Raw genomic sequence first — 21,356 nt, 5'->3', positions numbered from 1 at the left:
AGCAGGAGGTGATCGGGGCAGTGGGGGCAGATCTTATCTCAGGCCACTGGGTTTCCATTTCAAAACTGAGCCTGAACATTGCTACCGTGCCGCTGGGTGATTTTATTTTTTATTTCCTGCTGACATTGGAACTTGGATTTGATTCAATCATTTGGAAATTAATGGCAATTCTGATTTGGTTTCACGAAAACTACACAAAGATTCAACAGAGGATGAGATATTCTCTACTTAGTTTTTTTGCTTTGGGCCGTAATGCAAAGGTGATTCACATCTGAGTCAAAAATAGGTCAGAGAATATTAGGTCATACAGGTCAACAAATGTTTTGATAAAGTCAAAGTTAAAAAATAAAATAGTTTTGAAGAGAAGTTAAAATACGTCAAATAGGTTGCAAAATGACATGAAAAAAATGCAAAGCAAAGTCGAAGTCAAAAAGCGCTTGAGTCTCCAGTTGGTCTGCAAGCTGAGATCCCATGACGTCACTGTGACATCATCGGGTACCAAAGGGAGAGCCCATATTAGGCCTGTTTTTAAGCTTCTGGTTCTTCCCTTTAGCTTCTCCCTGCAAAGCAGAACCAAAACATTTCTAGCCCTCCGAGAGGAGATGAAGAATTATTATTTGTAATCTCAAACTCCAAACCCGTCTATTCTATCCGGTTTATTTGTGTTTCCTGTGACAGTTGTTCTAAATGTAAACAGTTTTATGACATTTAGACCGACCACCTGAAATCAATTAAATAACCGTTGGATGCTGCACTAATGTGTTTATTGGTGGTTTTACTCCAATTATTTTCAATACGTTTTTTTTTGCTGTGAAATGTGAAACTTGCAAATGGCACAGTTACGTTTTAGTCCACCTCTTGTATATACATTTTACCATTTCCTTATCTGGGCAAACGTAAGGAAATAAACCGGTTTACGTGGACCAACAACATGGAAACTCCTCCGTCTGTGTTTACATGCCTGCTGCACGAAAGTGTTTGTACACAACGCTGTTTCTCCTCCGCAGGTATTTTGCACTAAGCTCACAGAGACTGGAATCCCTCAGGACGTGATCACGGGCATCTTCTCCAACATCTCCTCCATCTACTGCTTCCACGACAAGTTCCTGCTGCCCGAGCTCAAGACGCGCATCACTGGGGAATGGTGAGGAAGGAATCCCTCCCGGAGACGCTTCGGCTCTCTCTGTCCCTTCGTCCCGTGTCGGAGTTTGCAGATCTGAGTTATTTTGTGTATTGTGTCCCTCCTCGGGTGACAGTGACTCCTCTAGGGGGCGCTGTGTAAAGGGATGGCGTGCAAACAGCCCCAGTGAACCTACAGTGAACCTCGCGAAGGATTAAGTTGTTATGCGCTTGAGATAAGCTCTTTTTTAGTTAATGAGCTGTTGTTTGTTTCATCATTGAATCTTATCTCTATGGTGAGAAGATTTCCATCGGTTTCCATAAGTTTATTCTTTGTTTGTGAATCATGTCAAGTCAGGAGGAATGATGTGAATCAGATAAAGCCAACCTTTAACCTCAGTTTCACCTTTTGAGCTGCAACGTGTTCAGTTTCCTTCCATAAAACTCGGCTGTCGGGAAAGGTGAGGCGTAACTGATCATTCCAAAAAGGGCCAGACACGACGGGAATGACATATTGTATAGATAGAAATGCATTGGATTAATACATGTGAAAATGAAAGCTGCCTGACAACTCGTTGAACATACACTGTGCATGTCAAAACAAGATTATTTTTCCCAATAGAACTGTGTTAAAAACATGCAACTTGTGGAGTTTTGACAGAAATCAGCACCTATTGTAAGACTCTCTTCAATCCGTTTGACCGCTGCAGGGACTCCAACCCTCGCATCGGAGACATCCTGCAGAAGCTGGCTCCCTTCATGAAGATGTACGGGGAATACGTGAAGAACTTTGACCGGGCCATGGACTTGGTCAACACGTGGACACAGCGGTCCTCTCAGTTCAAGAGCGTCGTCCAGAACATACAGGCACGGGCTCGCACTTTAACTAACTATCATCATAACTAAGTCATATTTTATTCATCAGCTTTCTCTTTTTACCAGTGGTAAAATGTTTTTGTTTGGTGTTTCGAACAGAAACAGGACGTGTGCGGGAACCTGACCTTGCAGCACCACATGTTGGAGCCGGTCCAAAGGATCCCTCGCTACGAGCTGTTGCTCAAGGACTACCTGAAGAAGCTGCCCGACGACGCTCTGGACCGGAAAGACGCAGAGAGTGAGATGTTTCCCCTGCAACTGTTTCTAAACACTGACGTGTGCACATGTGCCCGTGGATGTCACGGTACTGTTAGAGATCAGGGCAAAGAGATTTGCCCGGTTCCCCAACACCGTCTCACCGCCACCACATTCCATCCGCGTGTCTCTTCTGTTTATGTAGGCCACGGTTAAGATGGCCGACGCGGGTGCTCACTGCTGGCAGGAAGCCAACGTAACGCACGCGGCGGCGTGTTTTTTTTTTTTTTACGGAGTGGAGCCACAGTGGACCCTCTCTCTGTTTCATATTGCTCGTGTGTCTCAGCGTGCGTTGTGAATGCTTGTTGCAGAGGCCGTGGAGCTCATCTCTACTGCAGCGAACCACTCCAACGCAGCAATCAGGAAAATGGTGAGACTTCAACGCTTCTCTTCTCTCTTTCTGATTCTTGCCCCCCCCTCCCCCTCGCCTCGTATGTTGCTCAATCAAAGAGTTGCCGGCGCTGCGCTGTGGGTCGTCCACTCTGCGACGCGTTCGTCTGAGGCAGCGAACACAAGTTGAATTAGTACAAGCAGGAAGTTGCCATTTCCTGCCTCAAGCTGCGCAGCTTGCAGGCAGACCGGCCCACTTTCTAACAGTCTTTCCTCTGTCTGGCCGCGACGTCCTTTAAAAGAAAACAACTCGAGCGAACTAATGTGTTGAATCAATGAGGAAATATAATACCTGCCTTCCTGCCTGGCTAGAAACCTCCCCCCCCCCCATGAATCAGTGAGTAAGTCTCACCTGAAGAGAAAAAATAAAGGCCTTCTTGCCTTCTTACTCTGGAATTTTTTGTCTCTCCTCGTGTGTGTCCCCCCCCCGGTCTCCTCGCATCCTCAGGAGAAGATGCACAAGCTGCTGGAGGTTTACGAGCGGCTCGGAGGAGAGGAGGACATCGTTAACCCGGCCAACGAGCTCATCAAAGAAGGTCACATCAAGAAGATGTCCGCCAAAAATGGAACAGCACAAGACCGATACCTCTACTTGGTGAGAGAGGACCGTTAATTTGGAGAAATGCGTGTTATTGGGAAACGTTTATTACCAAAATATGTCAGACAAGGAATTTGACTTGGCGGTCTCCACTTTAGTTCAACAACATGGTGCTCTACTGCGTGCCTAAACTCCGGCTGATGGGACAGAAGTTCAGCGTCCGAGAGAAGATCGACATCGCTGGAATGGAGGTGAAGTTCTGCTTCTTCCTGCCGGATGGGCTTTTTTCTCCTCATGGCTTCCGTTCATTCTGGCTCGCTGTGGATCTGACTTCCTTTGTCTCATGACCTCAGGTGCAGGAAAATGTGAAGCAGAACCTTCCTCACACCTTCGCCATCATCGGCAAGCAGCGGTCGCTGGAGCTGCAAGCGAGGTAATGAGAAGCGTCTCCAATTCTTATTCTTCTCAATATTATAATGGATTTTGATAAATGTTGTTTTGTTTTTAAATTAACATAGTTTAAGTTCATTTTATGTCAATTTATAAATTGTTTAAATTATTTCAGATTTCTCTTTTCCAGAGGTGTTTCTAAAATATATATTTTTTTAAACATCCCAGCGAAACGTCAAATTAATGTCACATTTGATTTTGTAATGTTACTTTTCATGAAAATCAGCGTGAGAGTGTGAGTTTTTTTTTTTGCTTGTTAGCTAACGTTAGCTACGTATGGTACCATGTCTAATGCTACCATACGTAGCTTGTAATGTAGCATTAGACATGATCTAAACAGTCTAGCCTTTTCAGCTGCCGCTAGTTGATATTAGCTAACAGGAGCTAACTGGCTGTGGGAGCAGCTAGCTTCTGTTAGCTAACTAATAGCTAGCCTGTTAGCTAATATCAACTAGCGGCAGCTAAAAAGCCTAGACTGTTTCGATTATAATTATTAATTCAATAATTTATGTCTTGCACTTTTAGAGATGAATTTTTGAGTAGTCTAAATTATTTGTGTTTTTTTTTTAAATAAATGAATCTTGTGATCTTTTATTTGCTCTACAGGACCGCTGAGGAGAAAGAAGATTGGATTCAGGCAAGTATCACACACATGCTCGGGTAGATGTAGGCAAATAATACACACACACACACACTGCTCCTTTGGGAGTTCTTCTTTATTAGAATGTTCGTAAATCTTTTAATCGCGGTCCAAAGCTTATGCCTCTGATCAATAATCCATCGCTTTCCACCCTTCCTCCTCTGCTTTCTAACTCTCAGGTCATCCTGGCCACAATCGAACGCCACAAACAAAACAGCGAAACCTTCAACAAGGCGTTCAACAGCTCCCTCTCCCGGGAAGACGACCAACACCCCCCCGAGTCACCGGTGAATCTCACTCTCACATAGTCAAACACCTTCGTCAACGTCTTTGTGTCTCCCATCTGTGGACACACACACGCTTAAAGAAGCTCTTTCTTTTTGGTCCGTGACCGTTGCACACGTAGCGTCTGTGAGTCTCTTCTGCCAGAGCTGTCTCATGACCTAATAGGGAAGGAACAAGTCCAAGTGTATACAAAACTCTTATGGATCTGCTTTGACCCACTTTTGGGGCCCCGACTGGAGCTCCACGTAACTTTGGGTTTGAATCAGAAGGTCCAGACTGACACCTAGTGGTGGAGAGAAGGTCCAGGCTGACACCTAGTGGTGGAGCTGGTGCTCAGTTTTTTTGTGTTTTTTTTTGCTTCTCTCCAGGGTCCCTGGTGCAACACGTCCATCGACTCAGACGGCGAAAGGCTGCATGAAAGGGTAATATACAGCGCTACAAACGAGATGATCTGCCTTCAGAAATATCGCACCCTTGAAGAGAGCTGGGTCTGTGCCGTGTCCCCTCCTCTCTCCCACTCGCTTCATTGTCTCATTTTTCGTTGTGCACACGCCACTACCAAACTAACCGCAAACCATTAACCACGCGGCGAACCCAAGGCCCTGCAGAGCGGACTTTGAACAGTTCTGGTTTTATCTCTTCTTCATTAAACTAATGATAGCAAGCTGCTCGTCTGAGTTAAAGAACGTGTATTAACATGTCCTAGATGTCAATGATCAGAATACTGTACAATGAACTAGTCGTGTCAGCCCCTTCAGGCGGTTTTTATAGCCCGACCCGTCTGTTTCCCACCTTCGTAGGTCGACCAATGTCCACAGGCCAAAACAGTGCCTTTATTGTGGAACCTTACTCTTAATAAAAACAGACTACTTGGCTGATAAATGAGCCACATTCCCACCCGGTCCAACAGCGCATTTATAACAACCGTCTAAGAGCCAGGGGACACCTCCATCTGACCCCCACCTTGTTTTCTCTAAGAGGCGGGGTAGTCCGTCTTTGTCGCGTTTAATAGAAAAGAGAAAACCGGCCGTCAGACATTCCTCCAGTTGTGCAGAAACTGAACAGACTGAAGACCTTGACACATTTTTCTTTTTCTTTTCTTTTTTTTTTTAAACATATTTTCCAGAAGAGTTCCAGGAAAAAGGAGAAGGAGAAACAAACGTGCAAAGGCTGCAACGAGAGCTTCAACTTCACCAAGCGCAAACACCACTGCAAGTCCTGCGGAGCGGTGAGCGGGGGGTGGGGGGAACACAACGAATCCGGGTGCTGTTCACAACGGGGGGGGGGGGGGGGGGAGTTTAACTGCTAACAACCAAGCAGCTTCTCACTGCCTTCTCTCTCTCTGTCCTCCTGCAGTCCATCTGTGCAAAGTGTTCAAGGAACCTGGACAAGACGAGCCGCGTGTGCCCCGAGTGTTTCGAAGCCAGCGCCAGTCTGGAGGCTCTCGGCGAACAGAAAAGGAAAGCTGCGCCTGAGGTGAGACAACAACAACAAAAAAAAACAACCAGGACAACAATCGCAGACAAACAACGCACAGGCAGCACGTGCGGATTCTGTTTTTTTTTTTCTTACTCGAGTCACGGTGAGGAAGCCTCCAAAGACGCTGCAGTGAGATCAGCCACCACATGGGGGCGCTGTGTGCCACGCGAGGATTAGACAAAGGGGACCACACCTCCGCGTACAAATCTCTCTGTGTCCTACATTGTAGTTTCGCAATGGGGGGGGGCAGCGGAATTCCTGCGCGGTCACCAAGTTAAAATCCCCGAAACGTGATTCAAAGCTCATTCAAATCAATAATAAAATACAGTTGTTTTACAGCACTTTTCAAAACCGGATTTACTGTGTATATAAAGACCCTTGACGGTGTTCCTGTGTGTGCTTCCGTATTGTCTCTCCAGAGACAGGCGTCCCTGACGGGGGACAACTGCCTGCTCTGTGGCCATCTTCAGCTGCAGGAGAAAGGGAAGAGCTGGTCCAAGATGTGGGGGGCTGTCACCAAGGCTGAGCCGCTGGTTCTGTACCTGCAGAGCAGCGGGCAGGTAAGCGATTAACACACACACACACACACACCCAATGCGCACAGTCTGGTCTTTGTGTCTCCCATCCACGAATGTGGTTCGGATCACACGCAAAAAACGCCCGCACACACACCTAAAGAAGCTCTTTCAGCTGTGTGAGTCTCCCAGAGCTCTCTCATGGCCTAATAGGGAAGGAACAAGTCCAAGTGTATACAAAGCTCTTATGGATCTGCTTTGAGCCACACACACACACACACACACTCTTTATTACAAAACATTCCGCCTTTCGTTCAGTTTTAGGGAATCTATAATTCACCCGGTATTTATTTTATTCACAACTGTCATCCTTTGCAGTACATCGATGATATGAAATGCCGTAGATTTGGGCCAGGGGGGGATTTTGTCTGTCTCAGACCTCAGGTGCAGCTGCTCCTCCTCAGTGTGCACCGACCCGACCAAGCACACGTAAAGTGCCACACAGCAGTTAATCTGCCCCCCCGGTAACACGCCAAGGAGACGCGTTCCACGAGTGGGTTTACATGATTGCTCAGAATGCGCCGTCACTCGTAGTGGATGCAACAGACGGGGGGGAGTGGGCCCGTTAAAGCCTGCCCCGGGTTCATTTCCAAGACTAATATCCCAATCCCACCCATTCCAAAGATTAGGATTAACGGCAGTTGGACGAGCATTTCCTGATTATACAGAAAGAAAGAGGGGGAGGGAGGGATTTGTCGTACGCGGCTAGTGGGACACATCCTCCCTAGAGAGAGACACGCTGTCACTCAAACGTCTCCACATCACCTGGTTTCTTTTTGTCTACTCTACTGCAGGACTCCAGGGGCGCGAGGCAGGTGCCTCTGGCCGGGTTTGAAGTCAGCGCCGCGCCGCCGGCGCCGGCGGGGGGCGAGAAGCCGGAGGTCAGGCACGCGTTTTGCCTCAGTCACCACCAGCAGACTTTGCTCCTAAGTGCCCCCGACGCAGAACTTCAGGCCAAGTGGGTGGAGGTCCTCTCCAACGCCGCCGCCGCCGCTGGGGAAGCGCCCGCGGGCGCGCCGACCAGCGCGACCGAAAACAGGAAGAGCCAGTAGCGTCCATGCAGGAGGCCCTTTGGACTCGCCCCCCCTCCTTCTCCCGTGTTTATTGAGCACACAATTACTTGAATTCACTTTACCTTGGCACTTTTTTTTTTGGTAGTTTTTTTTTGTTTTGTTTTTCCTCTCCTTTTTGACAGGACCACTCAATCCTCGCCACGCCACTCCAATCTCCTCCCCGCGACCACACAGCCGCGTCTTCTGTCTTTGTCCCCGTCAAAAACGCGCGCCACCGAGCCGCCGGCGCCGCTCCGCGTGCTTGGGATATTTCAGTGTTTTGAAAACGGCGGAGAGGAAGAAATGTTTTATTTGTCAAAAAGAAAAAGTCCCTTGTACATTATGCGACTGTGTTGTGAAGCATTAAATCTTATTTGTCTGTTTTTCCATTTGCGTGAAAGTATGTGCGTGCGTGTGTGTGTGTGTTTGTGTGCGAGTCCCCTTCCGTGTTTATTAAGTATTGAACGTTAGTGTAAGAAACCTGCGCCACCAACTCTGTTCAGTGGCACTTCCGTGGGTATTGTACAGTATGTGTACTATAGTGCAATGTAAGGAAAAAAAAGATGTTTTAAATTAAAAAGGCAAAGAGATGTGTACCCTTGTGGCTGGCCACTTGATGCTCACCCATCGTCCCATCTTGTCCGACTTCTCTCATCCACAAAGGCCAAAATGGCGTCCCGTCACAGATCTGATCCCCGACGTCTCCGCTCATTCAGGAGATCCATCTGCCCCTCGGCGCCTCCACCTGTACATGTGCTTAATAAAGCCTTTCCATTCACTTCTCTCTCTTTGTTAGCATAGCAACCGTTCTGCCTGCTTCTCTCATGTTGGTGATGTGATGGAAACCAAGTACTGTACTGTAAAACTGTTTATTCTACTTTGCCCCCCCCCCATCTCTCCCCTCCCTGTGTACCTGGCTCATGTCAGCCACCAGCCTTCAAGCAAAAGAAAGAACTGGTCCGTGGACCTCGTCGTGCATGTAAACTCATGCCTACTTATGTACCGATTTGTGTTAAACCTGCACTGTGCGCAGTGGACACGCAGTCGAGCCTCAATAAACACAGACGTCGTGATTCGTTCGCCGCACGCTGTCCGACGCAAACACGTTTCTCTTTGTCTCCACACACACACAGACACACACACACACACGCGCGCTACTCACACACTGAGCACTGAGCGAGGGGACGACCCATCACAGGCCGATGCTCATCCTCTGCACAAGCGCCGTTGCATCGATGCCGCACGAAACCCGCGTCTAAAATGAAGGATGTTTGATCGTAATTCGCTGGAGGGATGTTAAGAGGATTAAAGGGACACGCGGCTCGTGCTGTATGTGCGCAAGTGGGTTTCTGTGCTCATGGGTTACGTGTCATTTAGGATTAGCGTTTTAGTTTTCAGTGGCATTTCTTTTAAAGTAACAGTTTCTAGGAATCGGGGGGGGGGAGTTTTCATGGGTGTTTAATGACCTAAAGAGTCTTGTAAAGTGTCCGTGTAAAATCCACATGGAGCGCTGCACGTTACCGAGTACATGTTGTTATACATGTCATACATGTTGTGCTTCCTGGTTTCCACAGCAGCAGCAGAAGGCCTGAAGGCTACCGTAGTTCTTTGAGAGGAGGACACAATAAGTGTGATGCAATGTGCAACTTCACCCCCAGATGCCACTAGATTCCACGCACCGCTCCTTTAATTTCACTTCACTTCGGTATTTAAAGACATGTTTATAAAGCTGTGTTAACTTAAACAGCAAAGAGGACTACGTGTCACATGCAGCTCTGTGAAGCTGCACCAAAGTTGAAGTGAATCAGCATTTCCAACCGTATCTTTACAGAGGGGAATATTCTGAATTTGCAACACTGTGCAACATTACATCATCATTACATCATGAATGTTGTTACCAAATGTGGCAGTCCGTCTAATTTGTGTCGAGATTTTTCCATCTGAAATAATGATAAAAACATGTCGGATGTGGTTCCAGGCCTTGCCAGCTCACAGTTCATTGTTGTTCAGGCTCAGCTGTCGCCGGCTGCGGTTCAGCTGCTTTGGCTCGCTGCACCTTCTTGTTGGCTTGCTGCCGTTTGTTTGGACATGGAGTCAAACTGCTGCGCGACTTGGACCCCGGAGCATCGGTCTACAGCGACCGTAGGGTCGAGTGGTTCGCCGTAGGCCCCGTCGCCGCGGGAACAACAGTGAGACGGGCCGCTCTCCTGCGTCAGATGTCAGAGGAGGACGAGCCGAGCAGTTGTGAAGTGCGTCTCCTGCTCGGGATCCGTTTTCGCGGAAAGCAAACGGATGCTCGGAGAATTCAGATATGAATCAGCTACACACACACATTCGGCTGCAGGTGGCTGTTTGTCTTCAGTGTGCAGGGTGTGCTGTGGTTGGGTACATTTCATCCATGCAGGCAGCCATCAAGAGAGAATACAATAAAACAAAAGAGAATTATAGGAGCCCTTGTACTGAAAGGGTTGTGTGATGGATTGATTTTGGCTCCCAGATACGTGTGTGTGTATAGAAGTATGTGTGTAGCGGCCGTTTTAATCGCCCTTGAGCCCATTTTCACACCTCTTGTTTGTTAAATTCGTTTTATCGTCTCCCGCCCTGGGTTTTTGGCCCTACTTTGTCGCCCTGTCGCTTGTTTTTTAAGCAGTCCTCGAGGGACATAAAAACGCATTGAGGAACATTTACGGGAAACGGACAGCTATTGATGGGCCGCGTGGAGCGTGACTTCTTACCAGTGTCAGAATGATGAATTGGACGAGCTGTGAGATGAAGAGCAAACTGCTGACGGCCTCATTTTACCCGCCGCGCATCGAGAGCAGGGCCGAGTCCCCTCCACTCCAGACTCCGAGCGGCTCTTTTTCTCAACTGCGCGATTTGTTTCGCGTGGGGGGGGGTTTCACTGCTTCCGCTGCGTCTCTCTTTTGCAACTCTCGACCCCTCTGCGCGCGCCTGCCTCAGCGCGAGGCTGCAGTGGGACGCGCGGAGACGACCTCCACCGGCAGGCCTCAAGGCCGTCCTTAATGGCCCCCCGTTCATCAAGGGGTTGTTTGCGTCGTGATTGTTGGCGTAGATGTATTAGAGAACCAAACCAGAACGTTTCAACCGATTGTGTTGGTTCGGGGGTTTCCGGATGCCGTGGTTCTGTGAGGCGTGTTCCCGTCCCACGACAGCTGACGGGAATGGTTTTAATGGGAGAGCTGTCATATGCCACTGGAGCGTTAAGCCTCTTACCAGCTGTTTGTGCACGCATGTGTGTATCTGCGTGGCCTAGAAACTTTCCAAATCTCTGAATGCACCAACCGAGCTGACCTACCTATCAGGGGAAAGTAGGAAGCACGAGTTACAACCTGCCTTTCAAATCCACTGTTTCCCTTCACCTTCTGCTTCAATGAGTCCTTTCCAGCCACCGTCCAACGCTTTGGTGACGTTTGAAGATCGCCGTAAACGGGTTGACGTGATATTTGGGGGACGATGATCCATGGGAACCCTGACTTTTTATGTCTGGATATGCTTTAACCTCAGCTCTCTACAGTGAGCTCAAAGCGGCTGTAGCGCCGGGCAGAGGATCCCAGGCTGGGGGGGTGGGAGGGGGGTCAGGTGAATCCTAGAGGCTTAAAATGGTTAACAAGATAGAAACAATGTTTTACCTCGGCCACAGTTTCACAACATAATATTAAGCTACAATTGCTGGCATCATCTGAGACCATTTTTAATACTTTTTTCCAATCTTGTCTCTACCGCTTCTGCAAAGACGGTCACACGCTCGGTGTGCGTTTGTGTGAATGCGCCGCATGCGTCCAGGTGCCCTCCTCCATGTCTGTCCACGACTGATCCCGCATTACGCTGCAGAAAACTGCACAGTACTCGGTCCCCATTTCCTGCAGGCGTCTGGCGGAGGCCGTGGATCGCACGACCTTTCGGCCTCCATCGCATGCCGCCATGGAGCGCCCGCCGGCTCCTCGCTCTCGACCGGCAGCCGCACGTGAAAACAAAGCTGAGTGCCTCGAGAAGGCTGCGGCGGCCTAACGAGGTTCACGGGGTAAAGCTGCAGCGACGTCCCTCTCCGCCTACGTGCCGCTTTGAAAGGAGCCGAGCCTCACAATCAGGAACTGAGACGTCCTTTAAGCGGCCTCCGTGCAGCAGATGCAGCTTCCGTTTGCTGCGCTACCCGATGCATGGATCGAGTAACACAGCTCATCTCAATGATTCTTCCATTCAACGATTCACCTTTTCGTTTTGGTTTCCACTTGACCTTTGGTCCTTGGGTAAAAACAAGCAATTACATCTGCAGCAACACCCACTCAAAAACACTCAGACGTTTCTTCCTTTTTTCTTCAGTAAAGCAGCACTTCTCTTTTCCTGTAGAAGAAGTTGCAGCAACTGTTTCCTGTCATTTTTTTACGGTTAGGGCTCTGAGCACACACTCGCACGCAGACACACACACACACAGGGTTTCGTTGCCTGGGTGCGGTTGATGCACAATGTATTTTTTCACACCTCACTAAACAAACTAGACTCTGTGGAAGTTGGACGCGAGTACCGAACTGAGTTTCGCAACTATTGTTCTCGGCATGATCTGGGGACGTCACACCCTCCTCGCCTCAAACACGAATCCATCAGACCCCCCGAGGGAAATGTCTGTAGGTTCATGATGGATATTTACATGGTGCTTATGATGAATTGCTGGGATAGCAACAATACATCAACAGAGACAACATTATTCGCGTCTTCGTCTTGTTCGCAGTCCGAGTGGAGGCGGGAAAAAGATTAATCTGCAAGAGATTGGCGGCCGCCGGAGAGGGTCCGCGTCATTGTATGCTGATTAGTTCAATTAAGTAGTTCAAATTTGAGGTCTTTTTAGGTGAATATAGGCTGTATTACCGAGCTCTCCCCAAATTCTTCCAGTTGCACCCTCTCCCAGTGGAGAGAAGCATTGTTTCATGGGACAATAGAGTATTCCCCGCTTAATTCCCTAAGTTAACCAGATATCTCAGTTATTCCTCAAAACTTTGCTCATTGTAAATGTGTGTGTGGCCTCGCATGCACTCGCATTAAATTGATTTATCCAACAGACCTAGATGAGCACTAACGATGAAAACACAATCTGTGACCGAACACTGCGGGCCGTGGGCCATTGAACAAACGATGTGGTAAAAAAGACAGCAGCCCCGAATCACTTAGGACACAGATCATCTAACGTCTCATCAGCTCCTGTGGAACATTGTGGAATGTCGTGAAGCTCTCACCGGGGACCCCAGGAGTCGTTCGGGTGTGACTCGTTTGGCCGCGAGTTGCATCAACCAAAGAAGAATGTGCACACGTGAATACGATTCTGTTTATCTGAGATACGCAGAAATGTCTCCAGTCTCTGTGTGAAAGCTCGACCCCCAAGTGTTGAAGTTATCTGCGTGCACAGATGTTTGCTGACTAGTTCCTCAAATGTAAAGCCTGTACGTGTGGTTCTGTGAGCGGAGGAAGCTGACAAGTTGGACATAAAGATAAGAACAGAATCCACTTCACAGTGGAGCCACAACACCACGACATTTCTCTGTGTGTTGTTGCTTATTTGCAAAGCTGTGGAAGCCCTCCTGTCTCCTAACCCTCACCCTAAAGCCTCCTGTCTCCTAACCTAACCCTAAAGCCTCCTGTCTCCTAACCTAACCCTAAAGCCTCCTGTCTCCTAACCCTCCAGTCACCCTCTTCCTTTGTTTACTGTCTTCAGCCCTCGTTGGTAGCGCTCTGTCAGCACCTTCAAAGAGGCTACCGACCGAAGTATAATTTCTTATTGGCTAAGTGAAGGCCATCTTATCTGACATTTGACCTTGAATGAAGTGTTGCGAGGATATTTAATGCCAACGTTCATCTTCCTGCCCGGATGGAGTGCGGTAACTTGATATGTCGGGTGCAAGCAAACGTTGGCGCGGATGTAAAACTGTCGTCATGCCAGACAGCAGCTAAACATCAGCATTGTCCTTCGTTTCATAACATTCTTCTGTCTATTTATGTTTCACACAAAAGGGAAAAATGGAAGTGAAGATGAACAAGAAGAATTGAACAAAAACTACTGTCTAGTAATCCCAGCATGTAGTTTTCCACAGAAACCAACACACAGTAAAATGCCACAATGTCATTAATCCGCACAAATCCCATCAGCATGTCAGATGGAATAACTGGTGGCATTATTTCATGGAGATGTTTTTTTGTGTGTGTTTATTTCCTGTATTACATAACCTCGTGGATATTAAAGTACAAGCTGCACTCAATCCGCCTCACCGTACAAATACCTGCCTAAACGACCGCACCCCCGACACGGCGGTTCTGTCCCTCACCCTCCAGGCTGTGTGAGAAGAACCTACGCTTGATCAGCTCATCTCCCTCCTAAAGTCTCCTCCTTCTCTCCCGTCTGCTCGCTCTGGTCGAGGGAATGTTTGGAGGAGTAGATTTTACGGAGCCCCGAGTCTGTCATTTGTTCAGAGATTACACGACACTGGGAACCGAGAAGGGAGCATTTAATGATGTCATGGATGGATCACTGTGTGCGTGTGTGTGTGTGTGTGTGTGTGTGTGTGTGAGAGAGAGGAAGTTACAGATAACCTGGGTGTCGTCTTGTCTGCACTTCCCTTAACAAAGGTTTTCAAACATGCATTTCTCAGCAGTACAGAGACAGTTCAACCTTAACACACTATCGCAGGGCAGTATTTCCGGAGGCAGGAAGCGTAGCATCCAAAACGGGTGAAAACTTCCAGGCCCGCCACGGACAACACGGACGACTGTTCGGGTCCCGTCTGCGTCCTGACACCTACGCAGAGACGGAGGTTTATCGGAGTGAAGGCACTATGTCAGAAGCGAAAACTCTTCAGGCCGTCCAGAACTAACCGCTACAAGGTCACGTGGACCCTGCGGTTCGACGGCCAAGCGACGGCCTTTGACGAGTTGGGAGTCGTAACGCGGTTCCCTCGGCGAAAGGCCAAAGGGAGTCGTTTTCATTGGATTTTTGTTCGTTGGGAAACGTTTGGTCAAGCGAGATGATCTTCGTAAACGAGCCACCAACGTTTGTTTGTGTTTGAGCGCCCAGCGAGGCTCAAACGGCAGACGGCGTTTGGCGCCATGACGTCTAGTCATCAAGGAACTTTTTAAAGACACGGTAAAGCCCACTAAAAAATAATCACTCATTTGGGGCTTTTAGGACTCATTACTGCAGCACCTTGTGACACTCTGGCTACATGAAATGGTTTCCTGGGAAGAATCACACTTTATTTGAAGAATGGAAACCTTTGTTCCAGTTGTTCCAGTTGGAAATAGTTTTGCCGGTTTATAATGGCTCAACAATCTTCAGCTCCTCTGTAGAACAAACCTTTGAACAAAATAATGACCTCGTGGACGGTGTTTGTTTTATAACTTTGCGGACTAACTACACAGAAGGCACTTGGGAGAGGGCACCTTCAGCCGCCTCCACCCAGACCTCCAGCCATATGTGGCCCGATCGGAGCGGCACGCTGTTGACGGGGGCGCTGGCAGTGTGAGACAGGGGGGCCCTTCCCTGCTCCACCTAATTACCCGTGTGATGGAGCGTCCCCCAGTCTGTCCCACTGTGTGTCCCACTGTGTGTCCCACTGTGTCAGGGGAAGAGCGGACACACGGAGGCTGACCGTTCTCACCTTTCCTCCGCCTCTCCTGTCCCATCAGGAGAAGAATAAAAACAGCAACAGCCGGAGGGCATTTTTCTTTGTGGTCATTTGAATCTCACGTCGGCCATTTCTTCCTTTCTGCTATCTTTCTTTTTGGGCCTTTTAGTGGTCACCAACAGACTCATCTGCCTCGTTTTTACCCCTAGTGCACAGACTTCAGAGCACACACGCCCAGGTTGAGGTGAGAACTGAAGAACACATTAACTGTTCTTGATGGTTTCTCATAATGTCCCCGTCACTCTTCTTCCTCCTCATATTCTAGATGGCTGCACAGGATGAAGCCTGGTGTCACTGTGCACATTTGTCTCACAGTCATAAACGCCTGGGATACTTGGGCGCTGAACTCCAGCTTTGGAGACTTAGTAGTGACATCTGGTCCCTGCAGGCAACCAGGAAACATCAGCTTCCTAAGTCGTCGAGTGGAGATCCACCCTGGAGAAGACAGATCATCCCTAACACGCAGGGCACAAGATGTGCTTTTTCTTTTTTTAACATAACATCCTTGAGTTCTCTAATCATCTATGCAAATATATTCATGAATGATGAGGTCTGCTGTCTCAACACAGGCTCCCTGTGTATGTGTGTGTGTGTGTGATAGCGGGGGGCTCAGGTGGATGGGACTGGGTCTGTGGTGACACTTATCACCCACAGCAGACCAGAATTAGACAGGGCCCAGAAGTAGACAGGGACGCAGAGGGGAAACAGGAGTGTTTTCTTTTTTTCTCTTTTCTGAAAATGGATTCTTTTTGTTTCATTTATGCATCACCGTTAGCCGGTCAGCTGTGGTTATCCACTCAGAGACGCAGTCGGGAGCCAGAGCAGAAAGAGTTTCATGGTTCATACCACCGGATGTCACCTTCGCCGCCACAAGGCCTCAGCCCGACTGCGAGAGACAGAGAAGTGATCCGAAACAGGTGTGAGGCGTTCAGAGGGCCGCTCACCGCGCATGTCACGTGTCTTCCAAGAACTGCTCATTCTCCTGAAACTGTGTCTCTCACATCTTCTATAGAACCCCAGTCTCTGTTCCGTTATCGGTCTTTCACCGTCATCTGCATGTGGCCTCGGCCGCCTGCTGCATCCTCGTTTAAACGAGCATCCTGCATCTGGGCCCCCGAGCTCTGTGATGATCTGCCCAAACTTCAGTAAGTGAGCTGATCTCTCAGTGGCCCCATAGACGAGTCTTAGTTACAGCATGTCCTTGTGTGTGTTATGTTCCATGACACTGACTGAAGCCCCACATCCTGATTCAAACGCGACATCCATGTTTCTATTTGATTTCAAGTGTCTTTTGGCGCTGCAGCTGCTCGTCAGTGTCCTGCTCTGCCTGACGTGACCCGCTGTTAATCCACGCAGTCCCTTTTAGCTTTGGTCGACAAGGTCTCGACCGATCGCCTCGTCTCTCGTCATCCTCTCTCTCTCTCTCTCTCTCTCTCTCTCTCTCTTTTGCGCGCGCGCGCCAGTGCGCGCTCTGTGAAACTGCGAATTAGAACACGTTGACGTTGCGGCGGGACTCTGCGCAGGACGGTCTGTTGGACTGGAAGGTATCGAGAGGAGGATCGAAGCGCGCGGGGGACGTGGGGCGGGGGGGAGCTCACGCACGACTCCAGCCACGCGGGATCCCGACTAGTTGCCCCTGCACCGGGCGCAGAGGAGCCCCGTTGCGCAGTCTTTACGCACAACCAGGGAGCCGACCAAGGGTGAGGGGTGGGGGGGGGGGAGGACTAGAGGGACGCCACCATGTCAGCGGCCACAGCTTCCATAGCAGACGTGCCCCGGACGGATTCTACGTCCGAGGATGACCGCCGGGACCGGAGCAAGTCGGGTAAGAAGTAACGATCCACAACCGGTATTAGCGCGCGGGAGCGCGTGTGGGACGGAGGGCTGTGTTTCACGCACTTTGCGCTCAGTCCAGCTCCATCAATAAAACAACGGATTTGACAACGATGTGTGTTGTGAGGGAGGCTCTTGTGCAAACTGTGAAGAGGTGTACAGTGTGTAAAAGCTGGACCTTTATTTCTCGGTGTGGTAGCTCTTCAGGGACTAGTGACACTTTCATCCGCTGTAAATCCACCTATAAATAGACTGTAATGCTCTGCATCATACTATCAGACTAGTGTCTATTTTTGCGTTAATGGGTGTGATTCTAAATAAAAATCCATTAATAAAAAATAATAATAATAATGATAGAACGTGGCCGTAAGCTTTTGTGTATTTTTATCTTTCGTAATCGTTTCACTTTTATTCCTTTACATCGTAGTTTAGTGTTGTTCGCTGCTGGCTGACTCAGGGCCAAATGAAATGTAAAAACAATGAAAACAATAAAAATAAAACCTTTTCACCTTAACGACGAGTAATGAAAACACAGTTGACGTGTTTGAGTGAACATTAAGTTTCTACAACAGATCACATCATTCTGGTCGTATCATTCAGTCATTTATTTATTTTCATTTGCTTATTATACTCATTTTATTTTTTAATTTTTCACAATATCAAATTGAATATGACGGGTTAGTGCTATTTATTACAGTTAAGTCGGTCTACTGTCAGTAAAATGAGAAGCTAGGTTATTTATTTAGTGAAAATGAGCTTGTTTTCACCTGACTTTCATGCTACAAACTTTAGTTGTGATCTGACGCCCCTTGTGGTGACACAAGTGAACCACGCGTTTTCCCTCCTCACATCTTTACAGGGGTTTCTCTTCATTTAAATAGTCACTAAAGAGGAACAAACAACAGGTTTTTTCTTGTGAAAACCCAGAAGCAGGTGCCCCGAACACATCGTCCTCCCGTTGGAAATCCCCGACATGATGTCATCGTGTTTATTTGCATTCCATCCGCTTTTTGTGACGAATGAAGCGACGCTCTCCTCTCTCCTCCGCCTGTAATACACTGCGCTGTATGATAACCGGCCCTTTAGCTTGGCTCCCAGTCCCCTTTTGCCTTAATGATTTGTCTCCTCTCACAGGTCGGACCCAGGCCCAGTGCACCCTCAGGCCGCTGCCGGCCCTGGGCACCCAGAGGATCATCCAGGGGAACGGCACCACCGTGGGCACGGTCATCTCCCTGCAGTGCCCGGCCAGGCACAAGCTGGTGGGACTGGAGATGACGTGCGTCATGGACTCCAACAGCACCCACTGGGTGGGGAACACCTACTGTAAACGTGAGTGGCAACGGAAACCTCCTGCTCACAGCCGAGGCACTATCACCAAAGTGTGTGAGGGCCGATGAAAAGGCTCCTGAAGCTTCTATTCTATTGAGTTGCAGCACTGAGCTGTCAGCCCGCTCATTATCGATATATTTATTCAACATTACGTGGCATTAGTTGCTATCGGCAATGTTACGCAAAGACACTTAAGGTAGCAAGCGGTTTGCTGTAATTAATCCTTCTGACACATACGGGGGGAAAACTATTTCTCGCTTGGGGATGAAGCTCATTATTAAAGGAGAATGTAAATGCAAATGGAGGTAGAGAGGAATGTTTTTTTTTTTTTCAGCTGCTCTTTTGATGAGCGAGGGGGAAAAAGTGAGAGCAGAGAATTATGTTTCAGAATCAGTCATCACGCGAGAGAAGCCGAAACTGAAGGAAATGAAAGACAAAAATGTTTGTTTTCCTTGATGAGCTGGCAGTACCTGCGTACATTTATATCATATGTCTGTTAAGCCCAACGTGAGTCTGATGAGGAATTGTTGTGCGGCATGAACCTGTTAAATATATCTCTCATATGGCAAGGTGAAATGACTCTTCTCGCTGGCTTTCAGCCGTGTCTCCCTTCGAGGACTATGGTTTCCGCGTGGCTGTGCTGGCATCCATCGTGAGCCTGGGCGTCATCTTCTTCATGTCCGTGGCCTTCATCACCTGCTGTTTGCTCGACTGCATCAAAGAGGACAAAAGGAAAAAACACGAGAGGTGACTTAAAAGTGCCAAAAGCACAACGTACTTCACTTAGAATCAGTTTGGAGGAACAAAACTTACAGTCACAGATACTCACCAGAAGGTCACCTGGACTTTTACCAAATGTGTTGAAAGACACTTACTTCCTCGTAAGACATTTTGCAAAACCTTTGAGTGTGGAGTTCAGCTCAGTGCGAAAAAAAAGACCCTTTGGGGCAAATATTAACTCCCAACTTTCACGAGTTGTAAAACACAATTGATTAAAGTCGTGTCCTCCCAGACCAGACAACGCTGTGGTGGCGACCTGTCAGTCACATGGTTGCCCCGCCCTGAAGCTACAGATAGAGAGCAGAGAGTCACGTTGACTTTAGCGTTGGCTTCACTCGGATCAGACAAACGTGACAGGGGCTCACTCACGGAAAAAACACAAGTATTTCCAATAGTAACTATGTTTAACTGTACAATTTACTGACAGTGCACCAGCTGTTAGTGTAATAAAAACTCTGAACTGGAGCGAAGTAGAATTAAGTACCATAAGGGCCGATCGTAAAGTGGTATTTACTTGAGTTCATCTTCTTTCCATCATTTGAAGAGTGGAGAAGGACTCCATCAATGCTTTTACAAGCTGGGAACACTCAACTTTGAATGTATTTTCTTAACAGAGACTCAGAAATGTGGCAGTGGGAGGAGCCGGCCCAACACCGCGGCGATGGCAGGTCTCACCACAGCCAGGAAGGCTGGAACAACAACAACAACAACACCAGCACCACCCGGGAGAAAGCGGCGTCGCTGTGGCCCGCCGGGCCCGCGGCCGCGTGCGGGTGAGATGCCGGCCGATTTCTGCCGAAACGTTCTTTTGTACGACCGCGAAAAAAAGCCATCGAAGACCCAACTTCCTGTCTCGCCCTCCTCAGGTGCCACCAGCAGTACGCGCTCGGACCCGCCGCCGCATGCGGGCGCTCTCCTCCGCTCTCCACTCTGCCCGGCTACGACTGCGAGCGGCCCCTCCTGCCCAGGAGCCCCGGGCCAGCGAGGATCTCCGGCGGGCCCCCTCAGTGCCGCCGGGCCGCCAACCCGGGCCTGGTGCGCGCCTCGGCGGCGGTGTCCGGCGTGGCGCGCCAGTACGGGGGGAGGCGCGGCGGCCCGTCGGGAGTCGACCCGCCGGCGGCCGCGGATGACTCCGGCGCGAGGGACGCGAAGGCGGCCAAAGAGTTTTCCATCCGGATTATATCGGTGTGAGGAGAACCGTGGGGGGGACTTGTTTACTGACCAAACACGTGGGTCTGTGCAAACTGAGCAGTTCTGCACAGTTTGGAGGCTGTGCAGGCATTCCAGTGTGTACCAGTGTGACAGATGCACGTGCCTTTTGTAAACTATAATGGCACACTGCCCTCTGGCTGCAAAGGGGAGCTATGGCACCTTCAGTAGGCTGGCTTTGTCAGAAGACACTCTCTGTACATAAGAAAGTCCAAGGACCTCAAATGAGCTTTCCAGGAAATCCGGAATCAGGAACATTTATTGCCAAAGTATGTTAGACATACAAGGAATTTGACATGGCGATTGGTGCATAGCATCGGACAGTAAGACAATGGACAACAAAACAAATAATAGATTGTTGCGTTTCGGCTAAGTTAATGATCACGATGTAATGTGACGTCCACGTTAAAAATTTGACTCGTCTCAGTTTGTTGGTTGAGGAAGGCACCAGTCAGTATATGTAAATATATTCTTTTTTTTAAACAATTTACATTAATAAAGACTATGCATCGAAGTGGAAGGAGTCCAATGGTGTACATTTCCCTCTGAGGGACCAATGTTTGCAGGATGCGCTGTGATTTGACTCCATGTGTGATATGTATACACAGACATTTTAAGTGACATGTTGAACAATATATTAGCCTCACAAGATGAGAATTATTATTATTGAACTAATAATGACAACGTTAATCGTTATCTGATATAATAAAGGGGAATGCAATAAAGTGATGGACCTCTGCGGTTGTTTGCCACAGAAAGTGTAGCCGCTGGTAATCTGCTCAATCTAGTGCCGCCGTCTGCGGACGGATAATCGCCACGGGGCCCTGAGGTCGGTCACGTGCCCTCCGGGCGCAGCGG

General features: G+C 48.7%; 2 protein-coding genes across 6 annotated transcripts in view; both read left to right on the top strand.

The window, feature by feature from the left end:
- Window positions 1-8,437, top strand: part of fgd (faciogenital dysplasia) — a 35,627-nt gene extending 27,190 nt beyond the window's left edge. For all 3 annotated transcript variants that reach the window (XM_037478238.2, XM_037478236.2, XM_037478237.2), the window contains exons 6-19: window positions 1,008-1,144; window positions 1,830-1,986; window positions 2,095-2,233; window positions 2,562-2,620; window positions 3,089-3,235; window positions 3,337-3,429; window positions 3,532-3,611; window positions 4,235-4,265; window positions 4,448-4,555; window positions 4,922-4,975; window positions 5,680-5,781; window positions 5,910-6,029; window positions 6,452-6,592; window positions 7,402-8,437. In XM_037478238.2, the coding sequence (XP_037334135.2) occupies window positions 1,008-1,144; window positions 1,830-1,986; window positions 2,095-2,233; window positions 2,562-2,620; window positions 3,089-3,235; window positions 3,337-3,429; window positions 3,532-3,611; window positions 4,235-4,265; window positions 4,448-4,555; window positions 4,922-4,975; window positions 5,680-5,781; window positions 5,910-6,029; window positions 6,452-6,592; window positions 7,402-7,659 (1,626 nt within the window). In that variant the 3' untranslated portion in view covers window positions 7,660-8,437. The remainder of the gene's footprint in view (window positions 1-1,007; window positions 1,145-1,829; window positions 1,987-2,094; window positions 2,234-2,561; window positions 2,621-3,088; window positions 3,236-3,336; window positions 3,430-3,531; window positions 3,612-4,234; window positions 4,266-4,447; window positions 4,556-4,921; window positions 4,976-5,679; window positions 5,782-5,909; window positions 6,030-6,451; window positions 6,593-7,401) is intronic.
- A 7,580-nt stretch (window positions 8,438-16,017) lies between these two features.
- LOC119222031 (sushi domain-containing protein 3) lies at window positions 16,018-20,980 on the top strand. Of its 3 annotated transcripts, none has more exons than XM_062562580.1 (5): window positions 16,018-16,492; window positions 18,315-18,509; window positions 19,109-19,256; window positions 19,904-20,062; window positions 20,156-20,980. In XM_062562580.1, the coding sequence occupies exons 1-5, from the start codon at window positions 16,474-16,476 to the stop codon at window positions 20,478-20,480; spliced, it is 846 nt and encodes a 281-aa protein (XP_062418564.1). In that variant the 5' UTR covers window positions 16,018-16,473; the 3' UTR covers window positions 20,481-20,980. The 3 variants fall into 3 exon arrangements, with proteins under 3 accessions (XP_062418564.1, XP_037334259.2, XP_037334258.2); XM_037478362.2 differs by lacking the exon at window positions 16,018-16,492 and adding an exon at window positions 16,848-17,172; XM_037478361.2 differs by lacking the exon at window positions 16,018-16,492 and having other exon boundaries at window positions 17,183-18,509.
- The last annotated feature ends 376 nt before the right edge of the window (window positions 20,981-21,356 follow it).

Source organism: Pungitius pungitius, chromosome 1 (genome assembly GCF_949316345.1).
Source record: "Pungitius pungitius chromosome 1, fPunPun2.1, whole genome shotgun sequence".
Lineage (NCBI taxonomy): Eukaryota > Metazoa > Chordata > Actinopteri > Perciformes > Gasterosteidae > Pungitius > Pungitius pungitius.
The sequence above is the reverse complement of the archived record's forward strand: the minus strand, read 5'-3'. Positions and strand labels throughout refer to the sequence as shown.